At 41.0% G+C, this 27,765-nt stretch overlaps 1 protein-coding gene across 1 annotated transcript; it reads left to right on the top strand.

Moving 5' to 3' along the window:
* Positions 1-420: 420 nt before the first annotated feature.
* SDAD1 (SDA1 domain containing 1) lies at positions 421-27,765 on the top strand. Its single transcript, XM_089526315.1, has 22 exons — positions 421-600; positions 1,579-1,683; positions 2,596-2,694; positions 2,948-3,058; positions 3,718-3,789; positions 3,885-3,985; positions 4,123-4,180; positions 5,142-5,216; positions 6,533-6,634; positions 7,656-7,725; positions 8,942-9,045; positions 10,363-10,420; positions 12,216-12,274; positions 13,405-13,481; positions 14,099-14,196; positions 14,533-14,609; positions 16,857-16,983; positions 19,442-19,539; positions 21,300-21,490; positions 22,938-23,022; positions 25,175-25,336; positions 27,257-27,765. Exons 1-22 carry the CDS (start codon positions 511-513, stop codon positions 27,305-27,307), a joined length of 2,070 nt encoding a protein of 689 aa, XP_089382441.1. The 5' UTR covers positions 421-510; the 3' UTR covers positions 27,308-27,765.

Below are 27,765 nucleotides of genomic sequence, written 5' to 3'. Positions count from 1 at the left end.
GAGAGAGTGTGACTCAGACTCTACTCTGAACTAGAGCTGTAGAAAAAAATAGGGGGGGACCCCAGTTTTTGTCTGTGTTTTTCCCTGAATGGTGCTAAAAAAATAATACCCCATAATTGACTTTCTTTCTTTTTTCCTTGATTCCCCCCCCCCCCCCATTTCCCCAGGAAAAATGGAGAGGAAAAAAAGGGGGGAAAAGGAAAATAAATTATGGAGTGTTTTATTTAACATGATTCAAGAGAAACCGTGACAAAATGGGCCTTTCCCCCCTAATTTCCCCCGAGGCCTTCATATCTCTACTCTCAGCCCAGCAGGTTCTATGTTTCCTACAGACAGCAATGAGGGGGAATGCATGGAACGGTTGCGCGTTTGACAAAGTCCTGGCCGCTCGCGGCACCCGTAGGCCGCGCGACCTAAAATGGCGGCGCCCAGGGGCTGCCCACGCGCTACTTCCGGTTGGGAAGGAAACCCAACTGATCGAAGGCCTTTGGAGCCGGCTTCAGAGCAGCCATGGCCGGCCGCAACAACAACAAGCTGCCCCTGAATCTCCCGCAGCTGCAGAACCTGATCAAGCAGGACCCGCCTTCCTACACCGAGGAGGTGAGTGGGCAGCCAGGGCTCCCTTCGGGCATCATTCCGACTCAGGCTGCATCCGCATTGCAGGGATAACCCGGTTTGATACCGCTTTAACTGCTAACTCAAGGCTATGGGATTCTGGGAACTGTAGTTTTTTGAGACATGGAGCCTTCTCTGTCTGAGAGCTCTGGAGCCACAATAAACTACCGTCCCCAGGATTCCATAGCATTGAACCAGTGCGGATGTGGCCCCTTGTCTAAGTTATCCCAAAGCTTTCCATTTAGAAGCACTAAATGAGGCTAAAATGCCTCGCAAAACTACAGATCCCAGGATTCCACAGCACTGAGTCAGGACAGTTAAAGCGGTGTGAGAGTGGGTTGTTTCTGCAGTGCGGACGCAGCTTCAGTCAGGGGTAGAATGAGGAGGAATCCCTTATGATTTAGGCTGTGTCTGCACTGCAGGAATAATCCAGTTTGGCCCCGCTTTAACTGCCCTGCCTCCATCCTTTGGAATCCTGGGAACTGTAATTGGTTGTGGCACCAGAGCTGCCTGACAGAGAAAGGGTATGGTCCTGTTGCCTGACGTTGGTGGAAGTAGTAGTTCAGTCTTTGAAGAACTGGGGAAAGCTAATCTGCGGATTAAATAAGAACCTAAGGGAGAGAAACAGTGCAAATCATCAGGGTTTATAGTAGAATCAGCAGTCTTTCATCCCCAAAGTTATCTGAAAGATACTGAGAAATGCACACTCTTGTGATATCTCTAACTGTTTTCTCAGCGCAGGATATTGCATAGCATATAATATAATGATGTCTTTTTTACTTACACAGCTGTGTAGTTCCATAGTTCTGGTAACATTGGACTGTAATAGCCTTTTCTTACATTCCAGACCTCGCTCTTGCTCTGGCTGAACAGGGTAAAATAGTAGATGTTTTTAAAATGTTTGGCAAAACTGAAATAAAAGTAATATTTTGACTTTTGTGCGTATGCCTTTGTTTGTTTTAGTTTCTTCAGCAATATCGTCATTACCAGTCCAATGTGGAGATATTCAAACTGCAGCCAGCTAAGCCCAATAAAGACCTGGCTGAACTGGTGACGTTCTTGGCACAGGTAAAGCGGCACGGTTTGTGTAAATGTGTACAGAGAGTTTGGCTTGGCTTGAGTCTCTTGTAAGAAATAAAGATAGAATGATCAAAGACCTGTAAATAACTAGGAGATTTTATTTACAGACAACTTAAACAAGCAGTTGAAGAGATCATATTTCCGTTTTAAAAAATACAAAGTAAACCATCAAGATAAAATAATTCATAGACTCATAGAGTTGGAAGAGACCGCAAAGGCCATCCAGTCCAACCCCATTCTGCCATGCAGGAAATCTAAATCAAAGCACCCCATTCTGGAGGAAGAAAATTGATATTTCTAAGACCAACAGAGTCAGAAACCTTTAAAGAGGGATGAAAGTGCAAATCTTAGGAAAGAGGGGCTGAATCACAACTCCCAGAATCCACCAGCCAGGATGATGGATTCTGTGATTTGTATTCCGAATGGGTAACATTTCCAAGCTGTTCTGAAACAATGGAGGCTGCATCCACACTGCATAAATAATCTAGTTTGATACTACTTTAACTGCCATGGTTCAATGGTATGGAATTCTGGGGTTTGTAGTTTTGTGAGACATTTAGCTTTCTCTGTCAGAGAGCTCTGGTGCCACAAAACTACGTAGCATTAGGACATGGCAGTTAAAGTGGTGTCAAACTGGATTATTTATGCAATCCGGACGCAGCAGGAGAGTCCTGGGCTGAGTTGCAGGATGGAACCGCGTAAGTAATTGATGGTTTATAGAAGTTTCAGCAGAGCTTGGTGTTGCAAAATATAAAGGAAGGATGTTATGTTCCTCCCCCAGCCAGGCCCCTTAGCTTTTAGCCAGACTGTTTTTAAGCTAAAATAGATAAATAATATGTGTAATAAATGGATTCTGCTATGGAGATGCTTTCTGACAACCTTTCTTTTAATTTGAGACAGGTTGGGCATTGCTACCCTCAACATCTTGTAGACTTTCCACAACAACTGAAGGAGCTTCTCTCCTTTAATCACACAGTCCTGGATGCTGATCTTCGGATGGTGGGTTTCATGTTAAAATACTAACATGTGTAGGGTTTGGAAAACCTTTTTGACTATAGCATCTAGAAACCATCAGCCAGCATGGCTAGAACAGGGGAAGAGCATGGAGATAATATTTCCAAGGGAGTGGGAAATTAGGCAGAGCACTCAGGAATGTACAGGGAGGTTTTTAATGCTAGCAGTATAGGTTATGGCATGGTATGTTTTCATTATACGATCACAGTCCATGATAACTTCTTTCCTACTTTTGCAGACCTTTTGCAAAGCTCTGATCTTGTTGCGGAATAAGAACCTAATTAACCCTACAAGCTTGTTGGAACTTTTCTTTGAACTACTTCGTTGCCATGACAAACTCTTACGAAAAGTAAGTAGGAACCTTTTTGAACTCCCCCTTAAAAAATTAGTTCAGAATTACTTTCTTGGAATGTGAAATTTATTATTAAGATGGTGGAAAGAAGTGATATACTTGCATCTCCCATAAATGACTAGGAGTACCTACTTAAAAGATTTAATCATTCACTTCATCCCAGTTTATTTTCCCTGACAAAAAAAAAAAATCCTTCTCAGATTTACATTTACGTCTTACTTCCCCAGCAAGGTAAGGCAACCACACTAATAAAAGATTTTGTTTATTTAGGGATGTATTCCAATATTTTCCTACAGGATTTTACAAACGGAGAGAGTGTCTACCTCTGCTCTGTTATCTTCCTACTGTAACCCACTAACTTTAAATTAGTTTGTAAGCTCACAAAAATGGGAGCCAGTTTTTAAAATGTTACTAGCTATATAAAAACCCACAGATGGCAACCATTGTATTGTAGTGGTTATTGTTTGACTAGGACCTGCATTCAGATCACTCCCCATCCATAAAACTCTCTGGTATTCATTGAGCCAGTCTCCATTTTGGGGCCTAACCTGTCATACAGCATGGTACATCTCAGTTGTAGTTAATTTTACTTGAGAAAACTCTTAAGGATTTGCAGCAACCAGTGTTAATGAGTTCTGATGTTCATTTTTTGGCAGACACTGTACACCCACATTGTGACGGATATCAAGAACATTAATGCGAAGCACAAAAATAATAAATTAAATACAGTGAGTTGTCTTCCATTTCTTTGGATCAGGTTTGACCTTTGGGTAGTACATAAAATAATTAATTCATTTGACAATCTTTCCTGTTTGTTTGTTAGGCACTTCAGAATTTTATGTATACAATGCTACAAGATAGCAATCCAACTGCAGCCAAGATATCATTGGATGTGATGATAGAGCTGTACAGAAGGAATATCTGGTAGGTCACAAATAGATTTCAAAGTATGAAAATGCTCCAAAATAAACAACCGCAAAACAAAACATAATGTATTCAAATTATCAATTCTGATATCAAGGTGTCAATGGATTTTATTTTGTTTTGTTTTTAAAAAACAGGAATGATGCTAAAACAGTGAATGTCATTACTACAGCTTGCTTTTCCAAAGTCACAAAGGTGAGAAATTAAATAATAAATAATCAGTTTTGACAAAACGCAGATTGCTAGCCATGTTAATCTATTGCAGAACAGTGTAGTTTTATGGCACCTTCTAGTAACATGTGAGATTCATTTCAGACTGTATTTCAGTCTTTTCAAAATCACCTTAATACTGGATCATAATGATTTGGGCCCAAGTCAAAATTTTGGAAGTCCAAAGGTTTGTCCCTCCCATTGGTTATTGCTGGAAATCAAAGAAGGTTGATAAGGGTTGATTTAAGATATTTGAAAAAGTGAAAGAAAAAGAGGTTTGAGATCTTAAACAGATATAACTTCAGCAATCCCACCCTGCCATCCAATCCAAGTGCAACTTCAGCTCTGTTCACTTTGGGGAAAGATTTCACATCAGGAAGGTGCTCATTTTGTATTTGGTTTGATCTAAATCTAATGTCCATTCATACTGATGTAAATAAACAGGATTTCCTGCCCAGGAACAGCATGAGAACACAAATTACTAGTCTCTTAATAAACTAGTGAAAATACTGTCAATTAATAACATTTGTGATCATAATTTGTAACATTTGTGAGTTTATTGGCAAAGCTACCTTGCTGTAATTGCTTTGTGAAGTTTTAGTTTCTTCTTACTGTCATCAGTACACACATGGAAATGTGAGATGTAAATGTGATAAATAAAATGTTTATTCTGATTCTGGACCCTCTTTTTGGTAGATGGGGAATACGTGGCCTTTGATGTTGTTGAACCCCAACTTTGAGCATTCTTCACAATTGCCTTTTCTAGCTAGGTCTTGTGGGATTTGTAATACAACAGTGTCTGAAGGGCTATAAATGTTTGCCTTTACTAGTTCAGTAGAGTATGAACCAAATGTTTTCCAAGATGTTGGCTGCAAAATAATGAGCTTCTCTTTGTGTCTGTCTCTTCCCACTGCCACCCCCTGCCACACACACCATATCTATTCAGATACTAGTTGCTGGCTTGACATTTTTCCTTGGGAAGGATGAAGATGAAAAGAAAGACAGTGATTCTGAATCAGAGGTTAGTGCATTATGAATGTGGAATAAGAACTTGATGACTTGAGGTGACACATGGTTGCCTGGGCTTTGTCACTTTGTTGGACTGCAGCTCCCTGTACTGCCTAGCCAGCACAGCCACTGGTCATGCTGCATGGGAGCTTGTAGTCAACAACATCCCTTTTCTCATTTCTGTTTCTGTTTAAAAAATTATGGCAGATCTTTAGAGAGTAAATGTTCTAGTACAGTGGGGTGGAGATGTTTGTTCCTTCCAGATTGCATGTGTGTAATTCCATTGGCTACAGTGTTATGCTGTTATGTATGACAATGCTTCCTATTGTACAGCATGGTTTGAGAAAAAAGATACAAGATTTCTTTTTATATAGCCAAGTGGGGTGAGTGTGACAAATGGAATCATAGGCCAAGATGTGCCTATGTAAGACATACATGCCTTACGTAGATATATCTTCTGATGCTTCTTCTTTACCCTCACCCCACAGCCCACATTCTAAGCAATGCAGCCTCTCCAACATGCCAATATCCATGTTTCTGGAGACAAAGGGAATCAGTGGTGACATGTCCAGCCCCCCTTTTAGGTTAACATGCTGTAGCTGATTCTTGGGATGTTCCCTGAAACTGCTGTCCTTGCAGTATGTCCATCTAAAAAAAAAGAACTGGATGAATTGCCACTAATCCTCCACTCTCTGACAACATGAAAATTGCTTTGGAGGGCAATTGCATGGCTTGTGAGATTGGTGCGGGTGGGGTGGGAGTTGGGTAATTATATGGTTGGAACAGAATATTGACCTGCACAATCACCAAAAAGTAAACAGGAATGGTACTTACTTCACTAACAGGATGTCATCCATACAAATGGACCATGTAGATTAAATGTCTACCATGCAGAAAACAAAACTAAAAAAAAACTCCTGAAAGATTCCCATCAAACCTTTGTTTAAAGAAGTCCAAAGAGCGAAGCTCCATCACTATCTGAGGCAGTCTGTTTCAGTGTCAAACAGCGCTTACAATGAAAATGTTTTCCTAATATTTAGCTGGAATCTCTTTTCTTATAAATTGAATCCGTTGTCTTATGTTCTGGTCTCAGGAGCATGAGACAGAAAATTCACTCCATCCTCTACATGACATCCTTTCAAATATTTATAGATGGCTATGATGTCACTTCTTCAAGCTAAACATACTTATCTCCTCATAGGGCTTGATTTCTAGACTTTTTAACATGTCGATTGCCATCCTCTGGGCACACTCCAGCTTAATTGCCTGCTTTCCCCTATGCAGTAAAGTTTTATTTTATTCCTAAACTGTTCTCCTCTCTTTCCCAAGGATGATGGTCCTACAGCAAGGGACTTGATGGTGCGATACTCCACAGGAAGGAAAACCACAAAGAACAAGAAAAAGCTAGAGAAGGCTATGAAAGTCTTAAAGGTGAGCGGGGAAAATTACAGTGGGATAGTATGCAGAATCTGGTTGGTAGCATGGTAGTGTGATGGACTAAAGAGACACGAGTTCAGTTTCCCGCTCAATTATGAAAGTCATTGGGTAAATGGGGCCATTCAAATGAGCCAACTGCACAGGGGTGTTGTGAAGACTATGTACACCAGAGTAAGCTTCTTAGAAGGTCCACAACCCCATAGGTGAGGTGTAAAGGGACCTGGCTTCTGTCCCCAGCTCCTCCAGTGGTGGATGTGTGCTCCTCCCAGTGCTGCTAGAGTGCATCTCCCATCAGCCTTAAGCAGCATAGCAAATGGTTCAGTATTATGTTGATTGTACTCTAACAATATGCACATGGTCCCACTGTAACCGTCCGTGCTGTAAACGCTCTTCAGGAGCAGAACTGAGAAAGTTCCCTTCCTGGAAAGGTTGGAGAGAAACAGCCAATGAAAGTACGTGTGACGGATCCCCCCTCCAAGCCAGCCCCACAGCCCCAACCCTTGGCTTCCTGCCACTCACTTTGCCCCTTGCCCCTCTAGATAGGAGTCACATCAACTTCTCAGTGAATAGAGGCTGGCCATTGCCAGATGGAAAGTGTTGGCCTGTTCCATTGACCAGGCTTTTCTGCTGGTCTTGGATCTTCCATGTTTGCTTGTAATATTTGCAGAGGGCCTGTGTTTATTTGTCCAGACATCTCAATTCTATATAGAGTAATAATTCGAGAAATGGCTCCATTACTCAGACTTGCACTTGTTAAGATTCCTAATTTTTAGAACTTGTGCAAGTATTGGCCAGGCATTGGCCCAGGCATGGACATCCTGCAGGCTCGAGGGCACAACAGACAGTGCCTATTATGAGGGCTATAGATGGCCTTTTTTTACTTGAAAGAACATGTCCATAATTTTCTCAACTATACATCTGCTCATCAAGAGCTTAACTTCCAACCTGATCTGTGAAAGTCATTTACTCACTTGCAACCTAATAGACATCTCTTATGTCTCTCCCTCTTGCACAGAAACACAAAAAGAAGAAAAAGCCAGAGGTGTTCAACTTCTCAGCTATTCATTTAATCCATGATCCCCAGGGCAAGTACTCTATGCATACATGCTCCTCACAAGGGATGATGGTCAAACAGAAAAGGGTAAAAGCAGAATAAAACAATGGGGTTCAAATATAATCATTGGGAAGAATGGCAGAGTCATTCTATCAATGGATGTTTGTCCTGAAGCTTTGAAGGCAGTATTTGTGCTCCAATTAAAACAATAAGGTAGGTGACTCCCTATAAAGTTAATGTGGTGTAATGATTTGAGTGTAGGACTCAGGGAGACCAGGTTGGGAATCTTTGCTCATTCATGGAAACCCAGTGGATGACTTTGGGCAAGTCACACTCCTCAGTCTCACAGGAAGGCAATGACAAAGCCCTTTTGAACAAGTAAAACCTCATGATAGGTTCGCCTTAGTGTTGCCATAAGTTGGAAACTACTTGAAGGGATACAACAACAAAGCTGATTCAAAGCCTGATAAATTGCCCTAAGTTTTTTTTTTTTAATCCTCTGCATCTGCTTCTGGCTGTACCCCTTTTCAGGCTGCTATGCTTCCATTTTATAACATACTCTTTTTGTAATATAGGAATGGGACTGATTAAAATAGAGGAAAAGGCAGGAGTAAATATGAATAACAGGACAGAGACTTCATTCTCATTGTGAATGAGTGGATCATTCACAAAATAAATTAATGGTTATAGAGGGAACAGAAAAATAGAAGGGGAAGAAATACAGAGCAGGCATTCCAGCAAGGAATATGTTACTTAGCCAAGAATAAAAACAATTCTCTCAAGTTGCTGTGCACCAGTTGAAGAGTTCAACTTGTCCCCAGGTTCTCTAGATATTAATAATAACCTCACATAGCTCACTTTTTATTGTTTAGTAAGGCAGCTGTACTTCATTATTCCCTGCGAGAAAGATACAAGAGGCACTTAGATACTTCCTGTATTTCTCCATGGAAGTAGGTAGGATTTTATTCTGTCTCCTCAGCAAAAAGGGGCAGATCAGATGGTTATTAATTTTCAAGAAAGCATGACCAAAGGTTATGTAGAGAGGATCTACAAAATTGGTACCCTATTCCTTAAGGCTAGTGGCCACAAATGAAAATTAGTAGGTGGAGTCATCACTCTGCAACTCTGGAAGAATAGAGGTCTCAGCACATCTTACTATAAGGTGTGGGGTGATAATGTTTCCTTTGGGAATTAAGGATATGTATTTTCCCCTTATCTAATATCTCCTTTCTTTTATATTGGTTCAGACTTTGCAGAGAAGCTGTTAAAACAGCTTGAATCCTCAAAGGAAAGATTTGAAGTAAAAATGATGTTAATGGATCTTATTTCTCGACTTGTTGGAATTCATGAGGTATGAAGAGTGGGTCTGACATTAATAGGGCTTTTGGGTGTCTGTAAAATCTGTACTTCCCATACATTCCTACTTTTGTTCTGAAATGCTCTTTGGAAGCATCTCTTCAAGTCCTCCCACAAACTGAGGTTCTGTAAATGATTTCTCACAAGCAGGCATTTTCAGTACTATCCCCAAGTTGTGAAATGCCTTGGGCCTACTTCAGTCATCATTCGGCACTTGGCAAAGACTGTTTCATTCTTGGAAACTTTTTTATTTGCTGCATAATTCAGAAAATCAATATCCCTTATTTGGAATTCCAAAATCCAGAATACTTGAAAAATCCAAAATTGTCCACATGGTGGTTGGGATAGTGACACCTTTGCTTTCTGATAGTTCAGTATATACAAACTTTGTTTCATGCACAAAATTATTAAAAATATTGCATATAAATTACTTCCAGGCTATGCATATAAACTGTATATGAAACATTAATTAATTTCTAGTTTAGACTTGAGTCCCATCTCAACCTTTATTTTTATTATTATTAACCGTTATTTATGAAGCGCTGTAAATTTACACAGCGCTGTACATGTAATCTTTTTAGTTAGACGGTTCCCTGCCCTCGGGCTTACAATTTAAAAAGACATGACACAGAAGGAGAAGGGAGTGGTGGAGGGAAAGGGTAAGAGGTCCAGCAGTTCCTCTCTACCTCCAAGGCCAGGACCAAGGCAGATGGACTGGAGGGAGGGCTTGGCTTCATAATGGATGGTTTCCCCCTTTAACTCACATTTAATAATTTGCTGTGGGTTTTCAGGGATTTTTCAGTGACAATGGCTTCTGCCTTTTCACTTGTGGTCCTATTTGTCATCTGGTGCCACCATGGTAGCCATAAGTCACTCTGAGGTCAGAATGAGGTGCACAGTGTCAATAGCGTGGGGGAGCACCTTATTCTGACCTTAGCAGAAGTGCCAGGAAATGAACAGGGACTGCATGGGAAGGCAGCCACCTATTTTTGCTGGTAAGGACAACTGGAAAGGTAAGGGGTGAATTTGGGAGCGAATTCAGACAGAATATTCCAGGGTAGCCTGGAATATTCTGACAAGCTCAGATGAGCCAACACACTGAATGCAATAAAAACTGGAAAGCCAAAATCAATCATGAAATAAAGCAGTAGTTAAAACCACCAATTTGTAAGGGGAATTAAGGTAAAGATTTAAATGGGCTAAGAGGGCAAAGGAGTCTTAACTTAAAATTAAAAAAATAATCAACACCAGGAAAACTGTCATAAGAAAACTTAACAATAGCTAACTTCTTGCAAATGATGTGTTTCCCCAGCTGTTCCTCTTCAACTTTTACCCTTTTGTCCAGCGATACCTACAGCCACACCAGAGAGGTAAGCATTCATCTGCTCGCTTTCGCTATGTTCGTATTTCTGTTTCAAGGGATGATTTTCATAGAATCATAGAATCGTAGAGTTGGAAGAGACCACTAGGGCCATCCAGTCCAACCCCCTGCCATGCAGGAAATCCAAATCAAAGCATCCCTGACAGATGGCCATCCAGCCTCTGTTTAAAGACCTCCAAGGAAGGAGACTCTATCACCCTCCGAGGGAGTGCATTCCATTGTCGAACAGCCCTTACTGTCAGGAAGTTCCTCCTAATGTTCAGGTGGAATCTCTTTTCCTGTAGCTTGCATCCATTGTTCCGGGTCCTGTTCTCTGGAGCAGCAGAAAACAAGCTTGCTCCCTCTTCAATATGACATCCTTTCAAATATTTAAACAGGGCTATCATATCACCTCTTAACCTTCTTTTCTCCAGGCTAAACATCCCCAGCTCCCTAAGTCGTTCCTCATAGGGCATGGTTTCCAGACCCTTCACCATTTTTGTTGCCCTCCTTTGGACACGCTCCAGTTTCTCAATGTCCTTTCTGAATTGTGGCGCCCAGAACTGGACACAATATTCTAGGTGGGGCCTGACCAAAGCAGAATACAGTGGCACTATTACTTCTCTTGATCTAGACACTATACTTCTATTGATGCAGCCTAAAATAGCATTGGCCTTTTTAGCTGCCGCATCACACTGTTCACTCATGTTCAACTTGTGGTCTACTTGGACTCCTAGATCCCTTTCACACGTAGTTTCATTCAGCCAGGTGTCACCCATCCTATATCTGTGCATTTTATTTTTCCGCCCTAAGTGCAATACCTTACATTTCTCTGTGTTGAATTTCATTTTGTTAGCTTTGGCCCAGCTTTCTAGTCTATTCAGGTCATTTTGAATCTTGATCCTGTCCTCTGGGGTATTAGCTATTCCCCCTAATTTGGTGTCATCTGCAAATTTGATAAGTATGCTCCCAATTCTTTATTTAAATTATGATCTAAATTGCTTTTCTGTAGGACTCAGTTTTAATGGTTGAAGTCATATTATGAATTACCAGTGAGGAATGTTCCTTTTCCAGAGAAACTGGCCACTTGACGAAGGAGTGAAATTCCTTCTGTTGACTTCCTTCTCTGGCTTATTTGTGTTTTAAAATATTTCATCTATTTATCTCCCTGTGAGAGTTTCTTTCTCCCACTGTTTGAAAATGACAGGATATAAAATATTCATTTTAATTTATATTTTGCCTTCCTCCCAAAAAGGGATCCAAGGCAGCTTACAACAAAGCATATCAAAGCACCTATCACTGAAATAAAAATCCAGGTTGCAAAACTGGCATAATGCTACAGAAGTTTTCAGAAAGCCAGAATATAATATGTGAAGGGCTATAACAGAGCTTGCCACAGAAAAGATCTCAGGTTCAGTCCCCTGCATCTCCAGGTAAAGTTAGGTGGTGGGGGGAAAGGATCTCACATGAAACCCTGGAGAGTCATTGTCACATTAAACCAGCAATTATGCGGCCTTCCTGATGCTAAAGTGCAAGTTCCATGGTATCTCACCATTGGTATTGCTGGCTAAGGCTGCTGGGAGTTCAACAACATCTGGAGGTCCACACAGTTTTCACCTCCAGAGTCAAGAATACTGAGCTAGGCAGGCTTATAAGCTAACTTGGTACAAGGCAGCTACCTTTGTTTTTAATATCAATCATTTTGTGATCATTTATTTCACAAAAAATAAAATAAAAAATGCGTATACTCCCATCTCTATAACAGTTCTGTCTTTTGACTGCCATTTTGTTTGGATTTTTAATAGAAGTCACCAAGATTCTCCTGTTTGCTGCCCAAGCATGTCATCAGCTTGTCCCACCTGAGGTGAGGATTGTCAAAATCCTGTTGATTAATCTTTGTAGAGTATCTGGTGAGAAATAACTGCTGAGCCTCCATGTTCCCCATGTGGGAAGAACGTTTATATAGTAAATACTGAATATCTCATTTAACTTCTTTGAGTCCTGGTTGAGGGGAAAAGACAGGTTATAAATAAAGTGATTGATTTGGAGATAGCAACATATACCCTTCACAGAAGTAAATATTACATTCTACGTAGAAGCAGACTCCTCCAGCCAGCGTTCTGGGACTTGTCCTCCTAAAAACATGCTCCTGATGATATCTGTACACATTCCCACTGTGCCTTGAAACTTGCTAGGTCAGAGTATGCTTCTTAAATTGATGCCACACAACAAGGTGACCTTTGTGAGCTCAGTTTGCCTCTTAGCACAAATACTAGTATCTATTGCACTTTGCAGGAGTGACAGCAGATGCTTGGGGTGGACTGTCCTCCAGTTTGGAGTGATTTCTGTGAAAGAAGTCATTTTGAAAGCCACACCAGTAGGTGTGTCTGTGATAATCATATTTCACAACAGGGTACATGTTATTCTTTCCTACATTGAATTGCCTTTTGTAGAGGACATTGATGTGATATGAAGTAATAATAATAATAATAATAATAATAATAATAATTTGTTTTATTTATATACCGCTATTCCAAAGATCATAGCGGTGAACAGCAAGTAAGCTAATTAGCAAGTAAGCTAATTTGCCCCCAACAGTCTGGGTACTCATTTTAGCGACCTCGGAAGGATGCAAGCCTGAGTCGAGCTTAGGCCCTTTTGCTGGTCTTGAACTCGCAACCTTGTGGTTTCGAGTGAATTGCTGCAGTACAGGCATTTAACCACTGCGCCACCAGGGCTTATAGCCTTATACAGGAATAGAACGAGTTCTGTGTGATGCAGAAATTTGAATGTTATGTTAACATATGTTGATGCAACATATGCTATTTTCTTACCTATAATTTATTTCCCAAGACAGAAAAAGATCATATGCCCAGCCTTGTGAAGACGTTTGTACATTTGCATGTATAATTATAAGAGTCATTGAATGTACGGTAATTAAAACAACAGTTGTAAATGCAAGATCTGTATATAGATTTGTTTCTTTTCCATCAGATTGTCCAATCAGTGCTGATGACAATAGCCAACAACTTTGTCACAGACAAAAACTCTGGGGAAGTGATGACTGTTGGGTAAGTAATGGCTGGAGGGTACAGAGAAGTGTGTGAGCTTGGATGTAGAGTACAGTAGGTGGGAGATAGAAACCTTTGCTTCCTTGCTGTTCCGTCTGTACAAGAAATTAAGCTGGTAAACATACAAAGCAGAGCCTTCTTGGTGAGGACCCTCAGAAACTAATTGGTCTGTAGAGATGCTTCTCACTGCTGAGTTACAGGAAGAGAATAAAACCTCCAGTTGTTGCACTGTATAAGCATAATGATCAACTACGCTAACAGTTATACTTTTGCCATGTTCATGCGGAGAGGAGGAAATGGCAGCAATGAGAAGAGGCAGCTGCTGGCTCTCAACTACCTGTTTCTGAATGCCTGGATTCTGGGGTGGAGGGGTCCTCAGAGCTGAAGCAATAAGGGAGGATAGCTCAGACCAGTGCTACTCAAAGTGATGGTACAGGGACTGGTGCCAGTCCACAAGCCATTGTCTGCTGGTCCCTGGCACATGGAGCTAGTGGAAGTGTCAGTACTTCACATGTGACAGCTTGGGAAGTAGTAGCTTGGACAGTTATCTGTCCCAGAAGCATACATCTTTTACTGGATTCTGTTATTTCAGTGTTTTTATACTTTCAACTTTGCAGAATTAATGCTATTAAAGAAATATCAGCTAGGTGTCCTCTGGCCATGACAGAAGACTTGCTTCAAGACCTGGCACAGTACAAATCTCATAAAAATAAGAGTAAGTTTGCTAGTGTGCATGTGTTCAAAACTTGACATAAATATATCTTTAGATTGTCCATTATCTTGCTCTGGAGAACTAGGAACTTGTAAAATTTACAATGTGCTGTGTACCATGTGCCAGATATCTGCACACAGGGCTATTGATTTTACTTGATTCCAAATGCATGCAGTCTCTTATTTACTGATATCTCTCATTCTTGAGAGATAGTGTGCTTTACATGTTGCTATTTTTAAGGATATGGAAAGTAATTATTGGAACAAAAATCTGATGTAATTAACAAGTGTACTTTATAATCCTGTTTTACAGATTACCTTCAATTTGTTTTTCTTACAGATGTAATGATGTCAGCAAGAACGTTGATACAGTTGTTCCGATCACTGAATCCACAGATGTTGCAGAAAAAGTTCAGGGTAAATAGTACTTGGAATTTTTATAATAAGGAAAAAATTGTCTTGCTAAGTCTTTCATGGCTTTCCTGTTTGTAACGTTACCTTTTCTGAGACAGAGAGTGGGCTACAGTGGTTTGGACTGCTGCAGAAAAAGATAGTTTGATTTTCTAATGTTTTCAATGCAAAGAAGCCTTCCGGTTGTTTGTACAGAGAAAACTTGTGAGGGTAATCTTTTTTTTTTTAAAAAAAAATTAAGGTCTACTGATTTGAGTTGGGATGGGCATACAGTACTGCTGAAATGAGAATGTCTTAAAATGATATTTCACAGTTGTATTATTCTCATCTTGCCCATCTTTATATCAAAAGATATTTTTGACAATTTGGATTATAAAACCATGGCATCCAATTAATTGAAAAACAATGGAAGATGAACACAAAATATTCAAGTTACAATAAAGTTCAGTCTTCTTTTTATTCTGTCATTTCCCCTTTTTCTTAATGAGTGTCAATTGCTTTCCTATGACTATAACTATAAAATAATCTAGATTCTTGAATCTAGCAAACCTCAGCAACTAGTCTACTAGTCTACTAGAAAATCTTATGCTAAACTTCTTTCATACAATTTGTCTCAAAGGTACTACAAGATCCCTTTGTCCAAAAAGCAGGGATTTTTGGTCTTCTAGTACAGTTGTCCCCTGCACAACATTCTCATCAATTCAAACAGCTGTTTCCTATATTCCTTTATTCCTTTCTCAGTCCCTTGTTTTCATTATAATTTTTTTTACAAGCAGTGAACTGTTCCTTTCTTATTGGAATCTCATCCTATTCTCAAGTACCAGTCAGTTCCAGACAATGATGAAAAACAACATGTTTTTGTATTCCTACATTTCACAGGTCACAGCAGCTGAACAGTCTCCACACAATGTCTCTGTACATTCTAGAAAGTTGTTTGTTGCCTAAAGTAAGGATTTTGAACATAATATTAAACAAGGGAAAGGACATACTCTGCAGTATGAAACCAAAGCCAGGTGTATGCTATATGAAGCCTGGCTGTTATCAAGCTTTATAAGCAATTGACCACACACATGGCATAGGAGAAATAATTGCAAACTCAGAAGCAGGCTTCTTCAGACAAAAACAGGTGAAGAAAGCTGCATTCTAAAGAAAGTAGGAAAGAATGAATAACTGCAGTACCTATGTATGTAAATATGAACCAGTGTAGGTGTGATGGGGTAACAGTCATGCAGAGGAGAGGCCATAGTTCAGTGACAGAGATTTTGTGTGTTGTATGCCCAAGTTCCCGGTTCAGTTTCTGACACTGAAGACTCCAGGTTCAAGTCTCAGTATCTGTATCTGAAAGAATTAGATGGTAGATGAGGACTGTCTCTTGCCTGAAATCCAGAATTGCTTCTGTTGGATCATGAGATAATATTAGGCTAGAGAGACAAAATAGGGTGACTCTTAAAATCTGCTTGTACTTCCCATTCGTATATAAAGAAAAGGATGGAGAAAGCTGCCTACTTTCCTTCCTTGCATGCATGCTTGCTTGCACATGCACAAACATGCGCACACACAGCCACACTTGAGCATGTATGGGTGAGAGGAACAAAACCTTGTCTTTCCATTTAACTTGGCGCTATCCCATCAAACAATTTTCCTTAGACTGACTACAGTGTGTGTTTGTATGCATGTATGCCTTCAAGGTGCCTGTCAACTTAAGGTTACCCTGTGAATTTCATAGGGCCTTCTTAGGCAGCTGGTTTTGTCAGTTTCTTCCTCTGAAATATAGCCTACAGCACATGGTATTTGTTCGCTGTCTCGCATCCAAGATACCAACCAGACCTGACTAACTTTACTTCTAAGATCAAACAGGATCTGACTTCAGTGCAAGAACTGAATTGGGAGAAAACTGCTCAAAGTACTGGTGCACAGCAAAGTATTGTGGTTCAATTCCCTTCAGCTGAGGGCACCATTTCATCTAAAGAGTAGTTCTCCACATCCCTTTTTGAATAGGATTAAAATACACATGGCTATTCCATCACATCTAGATTTATTTGTATTTGCTGATCTAAGATTGGCTGCACTTTAAAGAGAGTGAAGCAATAAAAACCATACATTTTCACACTAATAGTGATTGTGTAAAAACAGAAGAATCCTATAGGTTACTAAATTTTGTCTGGAATAATTACTTCCTTAAAGGAATTGCATGAAGTTATAAGTAGAACACAGTGCAGTTTTTAAATAAATAAACATTTTAATTGCTCTTAGGGTAAACCAACAGAAGCCACTTTGGAGGCCAGAATTCATGAATATGGGGAACTGGATGCCAAGAACTATATTCCAGGAGCAGAAGTCTTGGATCTTGAGGCCAAGGAAGAAGATGGAGAGCATGAGGGTTAGTTTTATCTTTCTTTCTTTCTTTCTTTTCCTAGAGAGGTGCTTCCAGTAAAGCCAATTAGGTTGCAAAATGTGGTAGAGAACACAAGCTGGTTTGATAAATTTCAGATTGTATGAAATGTTAAAAATGTAAGGGTAGGTCTACAACTCTAGAGATCAGGGTTCAATTTCCAGCTTGAGGTAAAAAATCCACTGGGTGACCTTGGGCAAGACACGCTCTCTCAGCCTCAGATGTTGGCAATGACAGCACCCCCTGAAGAAAATTGCCCCCAAAACTATGATAAGGGTACCTTAGGGTCACTGAAAGTCAAAAATGACACAACAACAACAAATACAGTGCGCCCGCGCCATACGCGGCCTTGAGCATATGTGCTCAAGCCGCAGCGCGCGCGCGGGGCAGAAGGGGTGGCGCGTCCCATTCAATTGAATGGGCGCACGCGCCCGTTGCACTCCGCACGCCCCCGCGCTGCCACACACGAGCCCCATTGTTTCCAATGGGGCTCGAGCACAGGCGGAATTCGCCTTACACGGAGGGATCCGGAACGGATCCCCCGCGTAAGGCGAGGATGCACTGTACAAAGTCACTCTTGTACCCGCATACAAAAGAATGCTGATAAAACAGCACACACATCCTAGCATTATACTGTATTTCTAATTTGTTACCTGCTGTAGCCTTTAGAAATGATATTGGCGGGATACAGACGGGCAAAAAGGGGTGTATTCATGACGTCATGAAGGTAGAGCCTTCAGACGGCCCTTACCTGAATGCCGTCATGAACGCGCCGCCCGCACGCCCCAAGCGGGAAGAAGCGGCATTAAAAAGGTGCTGCTTTTTTCCGCTTCTTTTTGATTTGCGGCGTACGTGCGCAGCTCCGTATGTAAGCTGCTGCACCGGTACGCCCGAATTGCTACGCCGCAAATATAAGTTGCCCATTTGAAAGCTCCGTGTCAGCTGCGTCGCATAATGGGTCAGGGTCCGGGACATGCGTGGTTTGCAGTCAGGCTTTAATTGCAGCGTCCGCTGCCATGCAGCTGTGGAAGCTGCGGCACAGCTGCGGCGCATTTTAAGGCTCGTAACCCTAACCCTAGAGCCACTTGTGCGCATGCGTTGCTAGAATCGCGGGAAGTTGTAAGTTTTGCCGGCGGATGTTTTGGTTGTAGAAAGTGATAAGGGAAAGTTTGGAATTTAAAGTGACCCCCTACACACATTCCTGCGCCATTTTCATCTGGGAACGGGCACAGTTTGGCTGCTCCTGGCACAGCTGTGTGGCGGCTCCCCTTTGGCACCAGGCAGGATGGCACAGCCATCCACCAGCACCCCGAAAAAAGGCAGGGGGACGTCTTGGTCTCATGCGGAGACGGCTGACCTTATAGCTATATGGTCCCAGCCAAACATTCTGCAAAAATTGGAGCAGTCCTACCTGAATGCTGACACATATCGAGAAGTGGAAGAAGCCATGAGAGCTGCTGCACCGGTACACCAGAATTGCTACGCCGCTAATTTAAGTTGCCCATTTAAAAGCTCCGTGTCTGCTGCGTTGCATAATGAGTTGGGGTCTTGGAACATGCGCAGTTTGCAGTCAGGCTTTAATTGCAGCGTCCGCTGCCATGCAGGTGTGGAAGCTGCAGCACAGCTGCAGCGCATTTTAAGACTCCTAACCCTAACCCTAACCCTAACCCTAACCCTAGAGCAACATGTACGCATGCGCTGCTTGGAAAGTTTGGACTTTAAAGTGCACCCCTACACACATTCCTGTGCCATTTTCACCTAACAATAAAAAAACCCTAAAACTGTAAATATTTACATATGTACAAGGGAGGTGATGGGGGATGGCAGGGGGACAGCGGTGGCAGCGGCAACAGCTGTGGCTGCGCATTGCAGATTCAGCAGAAGCGCGGGGACCAAAGGAGAGGAGGCATCCATGATGCTGGTGACACTGGCAAAGTGCAAGAGGACAAGGATGCCAACACCAGCTGATCACCAGCTGGCAGGAGGCCACCTTTGTTCTTGGGCAGAGCGGGGGGAAAAGTTTTAAAGGGACTTGGGCGCTTTAAATGCGCACATAGGCTTTCTGCCGCCGCTGCTTAGCGCTGCAGATGCGCAGCTGCGCATCCACCAGCCGGTAAAAGAAAAAAAAAGCTGCGGTTTGGGCCGCCCGTGCGGAAGCTGCCTCTTTCTTTGCGGCGTCCTCCGAGGCGGCGGTATAGAAGCTACGGGTCCGAAACGGACCCAGGTGAGGCGTCTTCACTGCCCCCCGTGTGGAAGCCCCAACACCTGAAGCACGCCCCCGGGGCGGGCGGTCTGGAGGCTCCGTATTCAGCAGAATACACCTCCAAGACGTCTTCCCCTGCCCGTCTGTAGCCCGCCATTGTTTCCTTAATGAAGCCCTACATTCTAGAACTCTTTAAACAGGTGTTTTCATTTCTCTGATATCTGTTGTCTTGCCTCTTTGCAGATGGTTGGGAGACTGCCAGTTCTAGTGAAGAGGAAGATGATGAAGATGGAGAATGGATTGATGTACATCATTCCTCCGATGAAGAGCAAAAAGAACTAGTAGGATGTTTCCTTTAGTATTGCTTTCTTTAATTTTTACCTGGTCTTAACAGTTATGCATCATCTTCACTTCTGAGCACAGCCCTAAGTGTTTGCAGTTGTATTCATCCCAAATCTGTGACACCCTGCCAGTAAAATCAGTTTATATAAATGGATCAATATGATATTAAGATATAAGCCCTGCACCCAGGTAGCAGGGGTGTAGGAAGAAGATATTAGTTTCATGCTTTGTAGGTAAGGCGGGTTACAGACCGCTCGTTTGGGGCAGCCTGCACCCGCCCCTTTCCCCGCTGTATTGGGGCCTCAGCTGCCAGACTGGCAGCCTCTGAGGCCCCGATCCGCCACTTTGCAGGCAAAAGGCCACTTCCCCGCGGCTTGGAAAGGGGTGTCCTTGGGGCTTCAAGCCCCAAGGACACCCGGCGGGGAGGAGGAGAAAGGGGCCGCTTGGCCCCTTTCTCCTCTGCGTCGCTGGGCGCAGCCATCTAAATGCTGTGCCCAGCGACGCAAACCCTAGAAGGAGCTCCGTTTTGGAGCTCCTTCTTGCACCGCGGAAAGGGCGTTCTAGGTGCCCTCGCACGGTGCAAAGATGTCACGTCCGCGCCGCCTTGTTTGGAGGTGGCGTGATTGTGACGTTGTAATGGCGGTGGCCGTGTGGAACGGCCGCTGCCATTTTGTGCGTGTTCTGTGCGTGCTAGGGTTGGGGGCGTCTGGAAAGGATGCCCCTTTCTAACCCTAGCACGCGCAGAGCACGCACTTTTAGGCCGGTCTGTAACGGGCCAGAGTCTCTGTTGCTATTTCTCAGCTCTGTATCAAACCAGCAGTATAGAATTTAGGACTGTTAGTGTGAATTATTGAAAATGAAAGCCAATAGAAATTAAAAAGAAGACGGCAACTTTGGTTTTCACAAGTCTTTGTTTCTGTTAGCTCAAGCCTGCAAACCCAGTATTTTTATATGCTCAATCTACAGTATATGCTACCTAGAAATCAAGTCTTAGTAGAGTCTGAGAGCTGCCACTGCATAATAGCTAAGAGACAGAGCTGTAAAATAGCAATTTTTCTAGGAGTCCTTGGTTAACCTATTACATATCTGACTTATCCAACCTTCAGTAATATAGGAAAACAAACAGAGGGTGGATAATTACAGGAAGTGTGTAATTATTAAGAGAACATATGTGAAATGCTTTGAATACTCTAAAAACGTATATAGCTGCCTATATGAAAACATGAGAACCAGTGTGGTTTAGTAGTCTGAGCGTTGGACTAGGGGCTCGGGAGATGAGGATTTGAATACCCACTTGACAAGAGAAACCTTCTGGGTAACAAGCTGGAAACAATTCGAAGGCACACAACAACAACAAATATAAAGTACAGGTATTGCAAGGACATATGGGCCAAAATGAGCATACTGTACTTTTCTACTGAGACCATCCCAACAGCTTTTCTGTTTCCTCTAAACTTAATGACAGTCTTTAAGCAGCTGGGAGGAAAATATTTTTTCCAGTGGTGTATTTTTGGGTTCCTTGGTCTGAAATGAAGAATTAAGATACATTAGCATTACAAAAGATGGCTCCTGATGGTGATGAAAACTCACTCAGCCTATTATATATGAATCAGTGGATTTGCCTGCATATTTAGGTGGTCACTGAGTGTATATACCTATGGGGACTGCAATAATGAGCATCTGCACATTTTAGAAAAATAGCTTAAGACTCTACTCTCTTTGAGTAGACCTCATCTTATTTGAATCTTCACTTTTAAAGGCTGAAAAAATTAAAAGCATGCCTGTAGAAGAACAGAAGGCCAAAGCAGCAGCTGTCAGTACCAGCCGACTTCTCACTCAGGAGGAGTTCCAGAAAATACGTCTTGCCCAGCTCAGCAAAGAACTCAAGTCTGCACCTGGCAAAACTGCAAAGAGAAAGAACATTGAAATAGAGACTGATGAGGAGCGAAGGTATGCAGAGATTGTAGATACATTCTGTACTTGAACAGCATCTCTAACAGGCCACAAAGTTGATAACAGAACGATCTTTTATGAAACCTTGGATATCTGAGAGTGGAGCCTGACAGGGTCTGCTGTGGTCTCAGGTGTCCCGTTTTAAAGTTCAAAAGCCTAATACATTAATACATACATTTAAAAAATTCAGCAGCTATAATATTGCATAAATACCACCACCACCACTACTACTACTACTACTACTAATAATAATAATAATAATAATGCAGGGAGGATTTTTTTGTTGGGGTGTGTGTTTTACTTATTTTAAACCTTTGTGAGTTTTAAAGTAATTTTATATTGTTTTAATTGTAATGATGTTAATTATTTCTAAAATTGAAATCAGTTAAATGAGTCCCTTCAGAGTGAGCCACCTTGGGTCGCACTCTGGGAGAAAGGTGGCATAATAATAGTAATAATAATAACAACAATCTGATTTCCATCTTTACATTTGGGGAAGTAATATGCTGTATATACACATCATTCAGTTTAATTTTGGAGCCAGCCTACATTTCACAGAGACAGAGAGGTTTTCAGTCAGCAGAAGAAATCCCCCCTTCCATAAAGAGCTCCCTCTATGTAGCAAATCAGCACATAAGGGATCAGTCCATTGTTAATTTCTCACTGTGGAATACTTTAATCTGGGGGACATCTCCTTGAATACTGAATATTTAAAAGGTTCTTTTTAGCCTTAAAAATTATTAAAATGAGTATTTAATCTTTTGTGGGCTTCAATCAACTTTGTCAGATGCAACACCTGATTAGAAAACTGTAATCTGCAAATATTTATGCTGGTTATAACTTGTTAATTTTGAAATCAACAGTAAGAAACTGGACATATTTCTCAAGATGCTGGAAAGATGGTTGCTTTATGAGGCAAAAATAAAAACACTAGATTTGACTAATAAAAATAAAACATTCTCTTTGACTAATAAAATAATAATATTTTGAGCATCTTGAGACATCTCTCCAGTTTCTTCTGTGGATTTCATTGATATAATTTCACTTTTCTTCTTTATGGAATGAAGTTACCATTTTCATATGCATTCTGTGACAGTCATGTGTCAATACAACCTGCAAGTTGTCTGTTTATGGAACATCTACACAGTAGAAATAATGAAATCTGACACCAGTTTAAGTGCTGTAACTTCATCCTATGGAATCTTGGGATTTGTAGTTTTACAAGATCTTTAGCATTCTTTGCCAAACAGGGCTGGTGCTTCACAAAACTGCAAATCCCAGGATTGGTGTCAAACGGCATTATTTCTACAGTGTAGATAGATCCTTAGTTTGCTTCCACAAAAAGGCTTTGTTAAAGGACATAGCTATACATTCCTTATTCTAAAGTAGTAGTATCTTGGTTACGACATGAGACAGTGCTACTACTGCCTGTGATCTTTTTCAGAGGAGAGCTGCTTTCACTCCGGGACATTGAACATCTTCATAAGAAACCCAAATCAGATAAAGAGACAAGACTGGCCACAGCAATGGTGAGAGCTTTTTGTGTTTAAGCTGTTCCAAAGTAGAGAGCTTTAGCCAAATGTTTGCTGACTGGAATCAGATAAATATGATAAATTCAACAAACCCTTTCTCCATTGCCTTTTTCACACTGCTTTACTTTGGTTATATTTACTCAACAAGTGTTTACTTGCCTTTCCAGTTTTTCATGCCAAGAAAACACAGATGTCACTGCTCCATTTGAAGCCTCCCCTACTCAGCCCTGGTTGATTCTTTGCCTTCAGTTCTTTTATGTTCAGGCTTTTCATTCTACCCATAGTTCCTTTAGATCAAGGGTGGGCCATTTTCATCTCCTCTTGACACTTGGTGGACTACCCCACTGCCCCATTTCCTAGAAGTGGAAATCATTCAAGCCAATTTGTGGGCTTCTACTGTATCTGGAGGGGAAGATGATGGCAAAACAGCACAGAATGCCAGTTCCTACCCCTGGAGTATTTTTTTTTTATCAAAATACTGTATGTTTGGCCAAAACATAAAAACCCCAAACTTAGGGTTTGAAGCGGGCTACATGGGATTCTTTAAGGGCCACATGGCCCCACTGCTGCCTTAAGTTCCCTGATTCTCAATCCACTTCTAAGACCCTGTCCTTTCTGACAATTTCTATAAGTTTTCTTCTGACATAGCACTCCTTTTGTTGTCTCTGGATTCAGCTTAAAAGTTTTCCCAGTGCTTCTCCACACTTGGAATGCCCCCAGACTTTTTATAAACATAGCTGTCTGTGCCCCCTTCTCACTGACAACAATAGCATAGATCTAAGCAGGGAAAATGGTGGAATTATTTCTTTGCTATTATATACTAGTTTTCTGGAACAGATATGGCTTTTGAAGGGGATTAACATCTAGCAAGGGCAATCACTTGAGACTTTTATATAAAAGATTTTGGAAGTTTGTGGCAGTGGCAAATTGGAAATGGAAACCTCTGAAGGACAGATAATGGAATATACCCAGGATTTTGTATGTGTTAAATTTACAAAATAAAAATTAAATTAAATTCTTGACCACAATTGGTCAATAAAAGCTGAATATAGCAAAATATAGCAACAAGACTGGATTTTCATAATGCCTCTTTTTTTTTTGCTCAATTTTGCAATATTGATTATTTTGCATAATTGTGATGTGTTCCTAGTTATGAGAGTGGCAAAGCTGGTAAATATTCCCAACTGGTCAACATTTTATCCAGCTATATTGCTGACTTTGCCTCTCTTTTCAAGCATATCCACAAGGCCATAAGGACTAGGAATATCATTTTGAAAAACAGCTGAGATTATCAGGAATTGAATTCCTTGCCCACTACCATGTTTTTCCTTGGAATTACAATATGACCAATTCGTTAAAAGCCAGAGCTAGGTATTTCTCCAAAACACATGGAATTTGTTTGTATGAGGATGTATGTAATTTAATCATTGACTCATATGTGCCCTATGGTTTTCTTTTATGAGGAATAGCTAATTGATACTGTTAGCCTCCTACACACCCCCTTCCATCTGATGCATATTGGATTGATATTCAGGACAGAGCTTTTCAGAGTCTGGGTTCCATAGCAAGAAAGTCCCTCTCCTGGAAGGCCTATCTAACTCCTTTCCTTTTAGTATATGAGAAAAGAGTGAATATTTTGTTTTAGGTAGGTTTAGATAAACTTTGGGGGGAAAAACTTTTATCCCAAGAATGTTAAGTCACAAAAATGACAAATTATGCCCAGCTGCTGCCTATCCATTGCTTTAAAAAAGGAAAAAGAAAGGCTTTTTTAGTCCAAAAAACAGCTTTGGTAGGAACTTAGGCTTCTGGGGGCACAGTATGCCAACCAGGAAACTAAAATTTGGGGGGCATTGAGAGGGTTAGAGGATTTAGCCCACTCAGGGGAGTGGAGTAGTGGCCCCTGAACCCTCAGAGGTTGCCCACTCTTGTCGTTGGTGCTTCACTGAAAGTATTTTTCAACTGTCGCTGTTTTTATTGTGCTGCATTTTTGCTATATTTATTATACCTGAAATTGTTTCCACCTATGCATGTTATGTTAGCAGCCTTTGGCCAAAGAACAAGTCACATATTTTAAAAGAAGTAAATGAAGCAATGGTTTTTGGATGAGTTTTTATGAGTTTCTCTTTCTTCACTCTTTTTTTGCTTTTAGGCTGGCAGGACAGATAGAAAAGAATTTGTGAAAAAGAAAACTAAACTGAATCCATTCTCCAGCACCACTAACAAAGAGAAGAAGAAGCAAAAGAATTTCATGATGATGCGATATAGCAATAATGTCCGGTCAAAAAATAAGCGTTCGTTCAGGGAGAAACAGGTAAGTAGCTAATGGTTGCATGCGCATGGGTAGCTAGCCACACAGGTGAAAAGACACCTTAGCTTGGCAGAGCCACAAAGAGGAAAATTTTCTTCAGCCAGTAAATCAGCTCTACATGATTTAGATGTTCAGAGGCATTCCTTTGCTCTATAGTCACCTTTTTCCAAAAAAGATGAAACAAAATGCAAAAAGATGACACAACAATAGAGAGCTAGATTCAGAATAGAATTTTCTGAATATAACATACAGAGTTTATCTCTTCCTTTTCCCCCCATTTTGTGGCATGCATGTTTGTAAATCAGCTAACATTTTCAGTAGGAAATCTTAGGGGCCTAACAACCCCATGATATCCTCCTGTCATCAAGGATAGTCTCCAGACCGTCCAACTCTATGCCATGGATTTACTGGATTTCCTCTGGAAGAAATCTATTACAGCCAAAAAAATCTAGGCTAACATCAGTTTCCCAGAAGGCCTTTTTCATTACTGCTCCTAAACTATGGAACGACCTGCCGGAGGAGATCCGTCATATTCCCACTCTGACAGCTTTTAAGAAAGCACTCAAGACGGATCTCTTCCGGCAGGCCTTTCCAACTTAGTTACTCCCCCCAGATATAGAGATATCTGTCCCCATTTGTCTACTCTTCCCCGCCTATCCTTCTGCCTATTTTTTTTTGTTTAATGTTTTTAATGCCTTTAATGTTTTAATGTTTTTATAGTATTACTGTTTAATTTTGTTTTAGTACTGGGAATGGGGGGTAGGTCTAGGGTTTCATTTTTTAACTTTATTGTAACTTGATGTATTTTATTGTTGTAACCGCCCGGATTCTTCGTGATTGGGTGGGCTAGAAATACATCTTTGTTGTTGTTGTTATTATTATTATTATTATTATTATTATTACTGCTGCCATGCATCCTTTACCTGCTGCTACCATCACAGTCTGTCTGAAGGTTCTTCTTGCAGACCGTAAGAGCAGAAACGGATTGCCTGGCTACACCCACAAAGCCAGGCTCCCCTTTCTGATGTTACAGGCTGCAACAGGGACCTTTGTGGGGGATGTGATGGTGGCGACAGGTAAGGGGTGTGCAGGCCTGTTTGGCTTTCACAGCAGAGCTTCAGAAAAACTCTTCTGCAAGCAGTTGGTCTTTTTAGACTGGATTAAGGGTCTTTGGGGATGGGATCAGGCCAGATCCAGTGGATCCATGTCTGGTCTGCTCAGTCCTGGCCTGGGATATATGCCCTGCATTGTCAGACAGGATGACACCAGGCTGAGACGAGCACAGGCCTTTTGGCCTGTGTGGATGGAGCCAAAAATACATCCTTGTTAATAACATTGGTGAGCATGCTTACTGATATCTTTATACCTAGCCCAAAGGGTTGCAATCCACATAACCAGTCCACAGGATTTTAGTCAAACGTTGGATTGGGAGCAGAACAGGGCTGTTAGTCCACAAAATTTATGTCAAGTAAATACCTTCATAGTGTTCAGCCTCCCTAAAATCTAGTTTCTTTATTTTTATTTTCTTCTTTCTTTCTTTTTCTTTTTGTATTGTTAATAATAATAATAATAATAATAATAATAATAATAATAATAATAATAATTTTATCCCACCCCTCATTGAGCTATGTCAGTTAAAGCTATATCAAACTGTATTAATTCTGCATTGCAGATCAGACGTTATTCTCACCTGCTAGCTGCCGCCTTCATTAAAATTACATTCTCTGAAGACCTAGGTCTTAGTATCAGAATACATTTTGAAAATACAACTGATTGCACGATTGAGGAATCGTGTGTGTTTGGTGTGTAGGGTTTACACGAGATATTCAACATTGTGCAATGCATTTGTTTGGTTCTTGAAATATCTAACTTCTCCAAGGATCTTTGTTCTTTATACTGAAATGTATTTTCCTGGTATTGCAGCTGGCTTTACGAGACGCACTTTTGAGACAGAAGAAAAGACTAATGAAATAACCAGAGACATGAAAGAAGAAACTCATTGTACATTACTTAAGTTCCTGAAAACACTCTCAACGACCAAAGAATAGTAACTGGACTCTGCTGATTTGTAGTGAAATTTCTATCCACTACATCTGTGTTGGGAGGAAAAAAATAATATTTAAAAATTTTCTACCTTTGATACATTAAAAAAAGTTACACCTCATAGAATTTAAATGAATTTCCAGATAGAAGACTGGTAAGGATTCTGATTAGTCTCGTGACTTGAGTCCTAAACACACATACACAGGTACAAAAGAGGATTGGCTTATGAGTAAATCTGCATAAGCTTGCAACTCTTTTATGTATATAAGAGAGGAATGTAAGTTTTATATTGATGTAAAGTATATTTAAGTACTTTATCTCCTAATGAATGTGTATTAAGGGTTTTATTCTGATTAAATATTATGTTAAGAGCATTCAGCTTGGCTGAG

Source organism: Sceloporus occidentalis, unplaced genomic scaffold, assembly GCF_023333645.1.
Source record: "Sceloporus occidentalis isolate IW3139 unplaced genomic scaffold, rSceOcc1.0.p SCAF_5, whole genome shotgun sequence".
NCBI lineage: Eukaryota > Metazoa > Chordata > Lepidosauria > Squamata > Phrynosomatidae > Sceloporus > Sceloporus occidentalis.
This window is presented reverse-complemented; position numbering and strand designations above follow the sequence as displayed.

Coding starts and splice junctions, on each gene's coding strand:
- SDAD1 (XM_089526315.1), top strand. CDS start 511: ATGGCCGGCCGCAACAACAACAAGCTGCCCCTGAATCTCCCGCAGCTG. Junction 9,046..10,362: donor GACTTGTTGGAATTCATGAG/GTATGAAGAGTG, acceptor GTGTTTCCCCAG/CTGTTCCTCTTCAACTTTTA. Junction 12,275..13,404: donor ATCAGCTTGTCCCACCTGAG/GTGAGGATTGTC, acceptor CTTTTCCATCAG/ATTGTCCAATCAGTGCTGAT.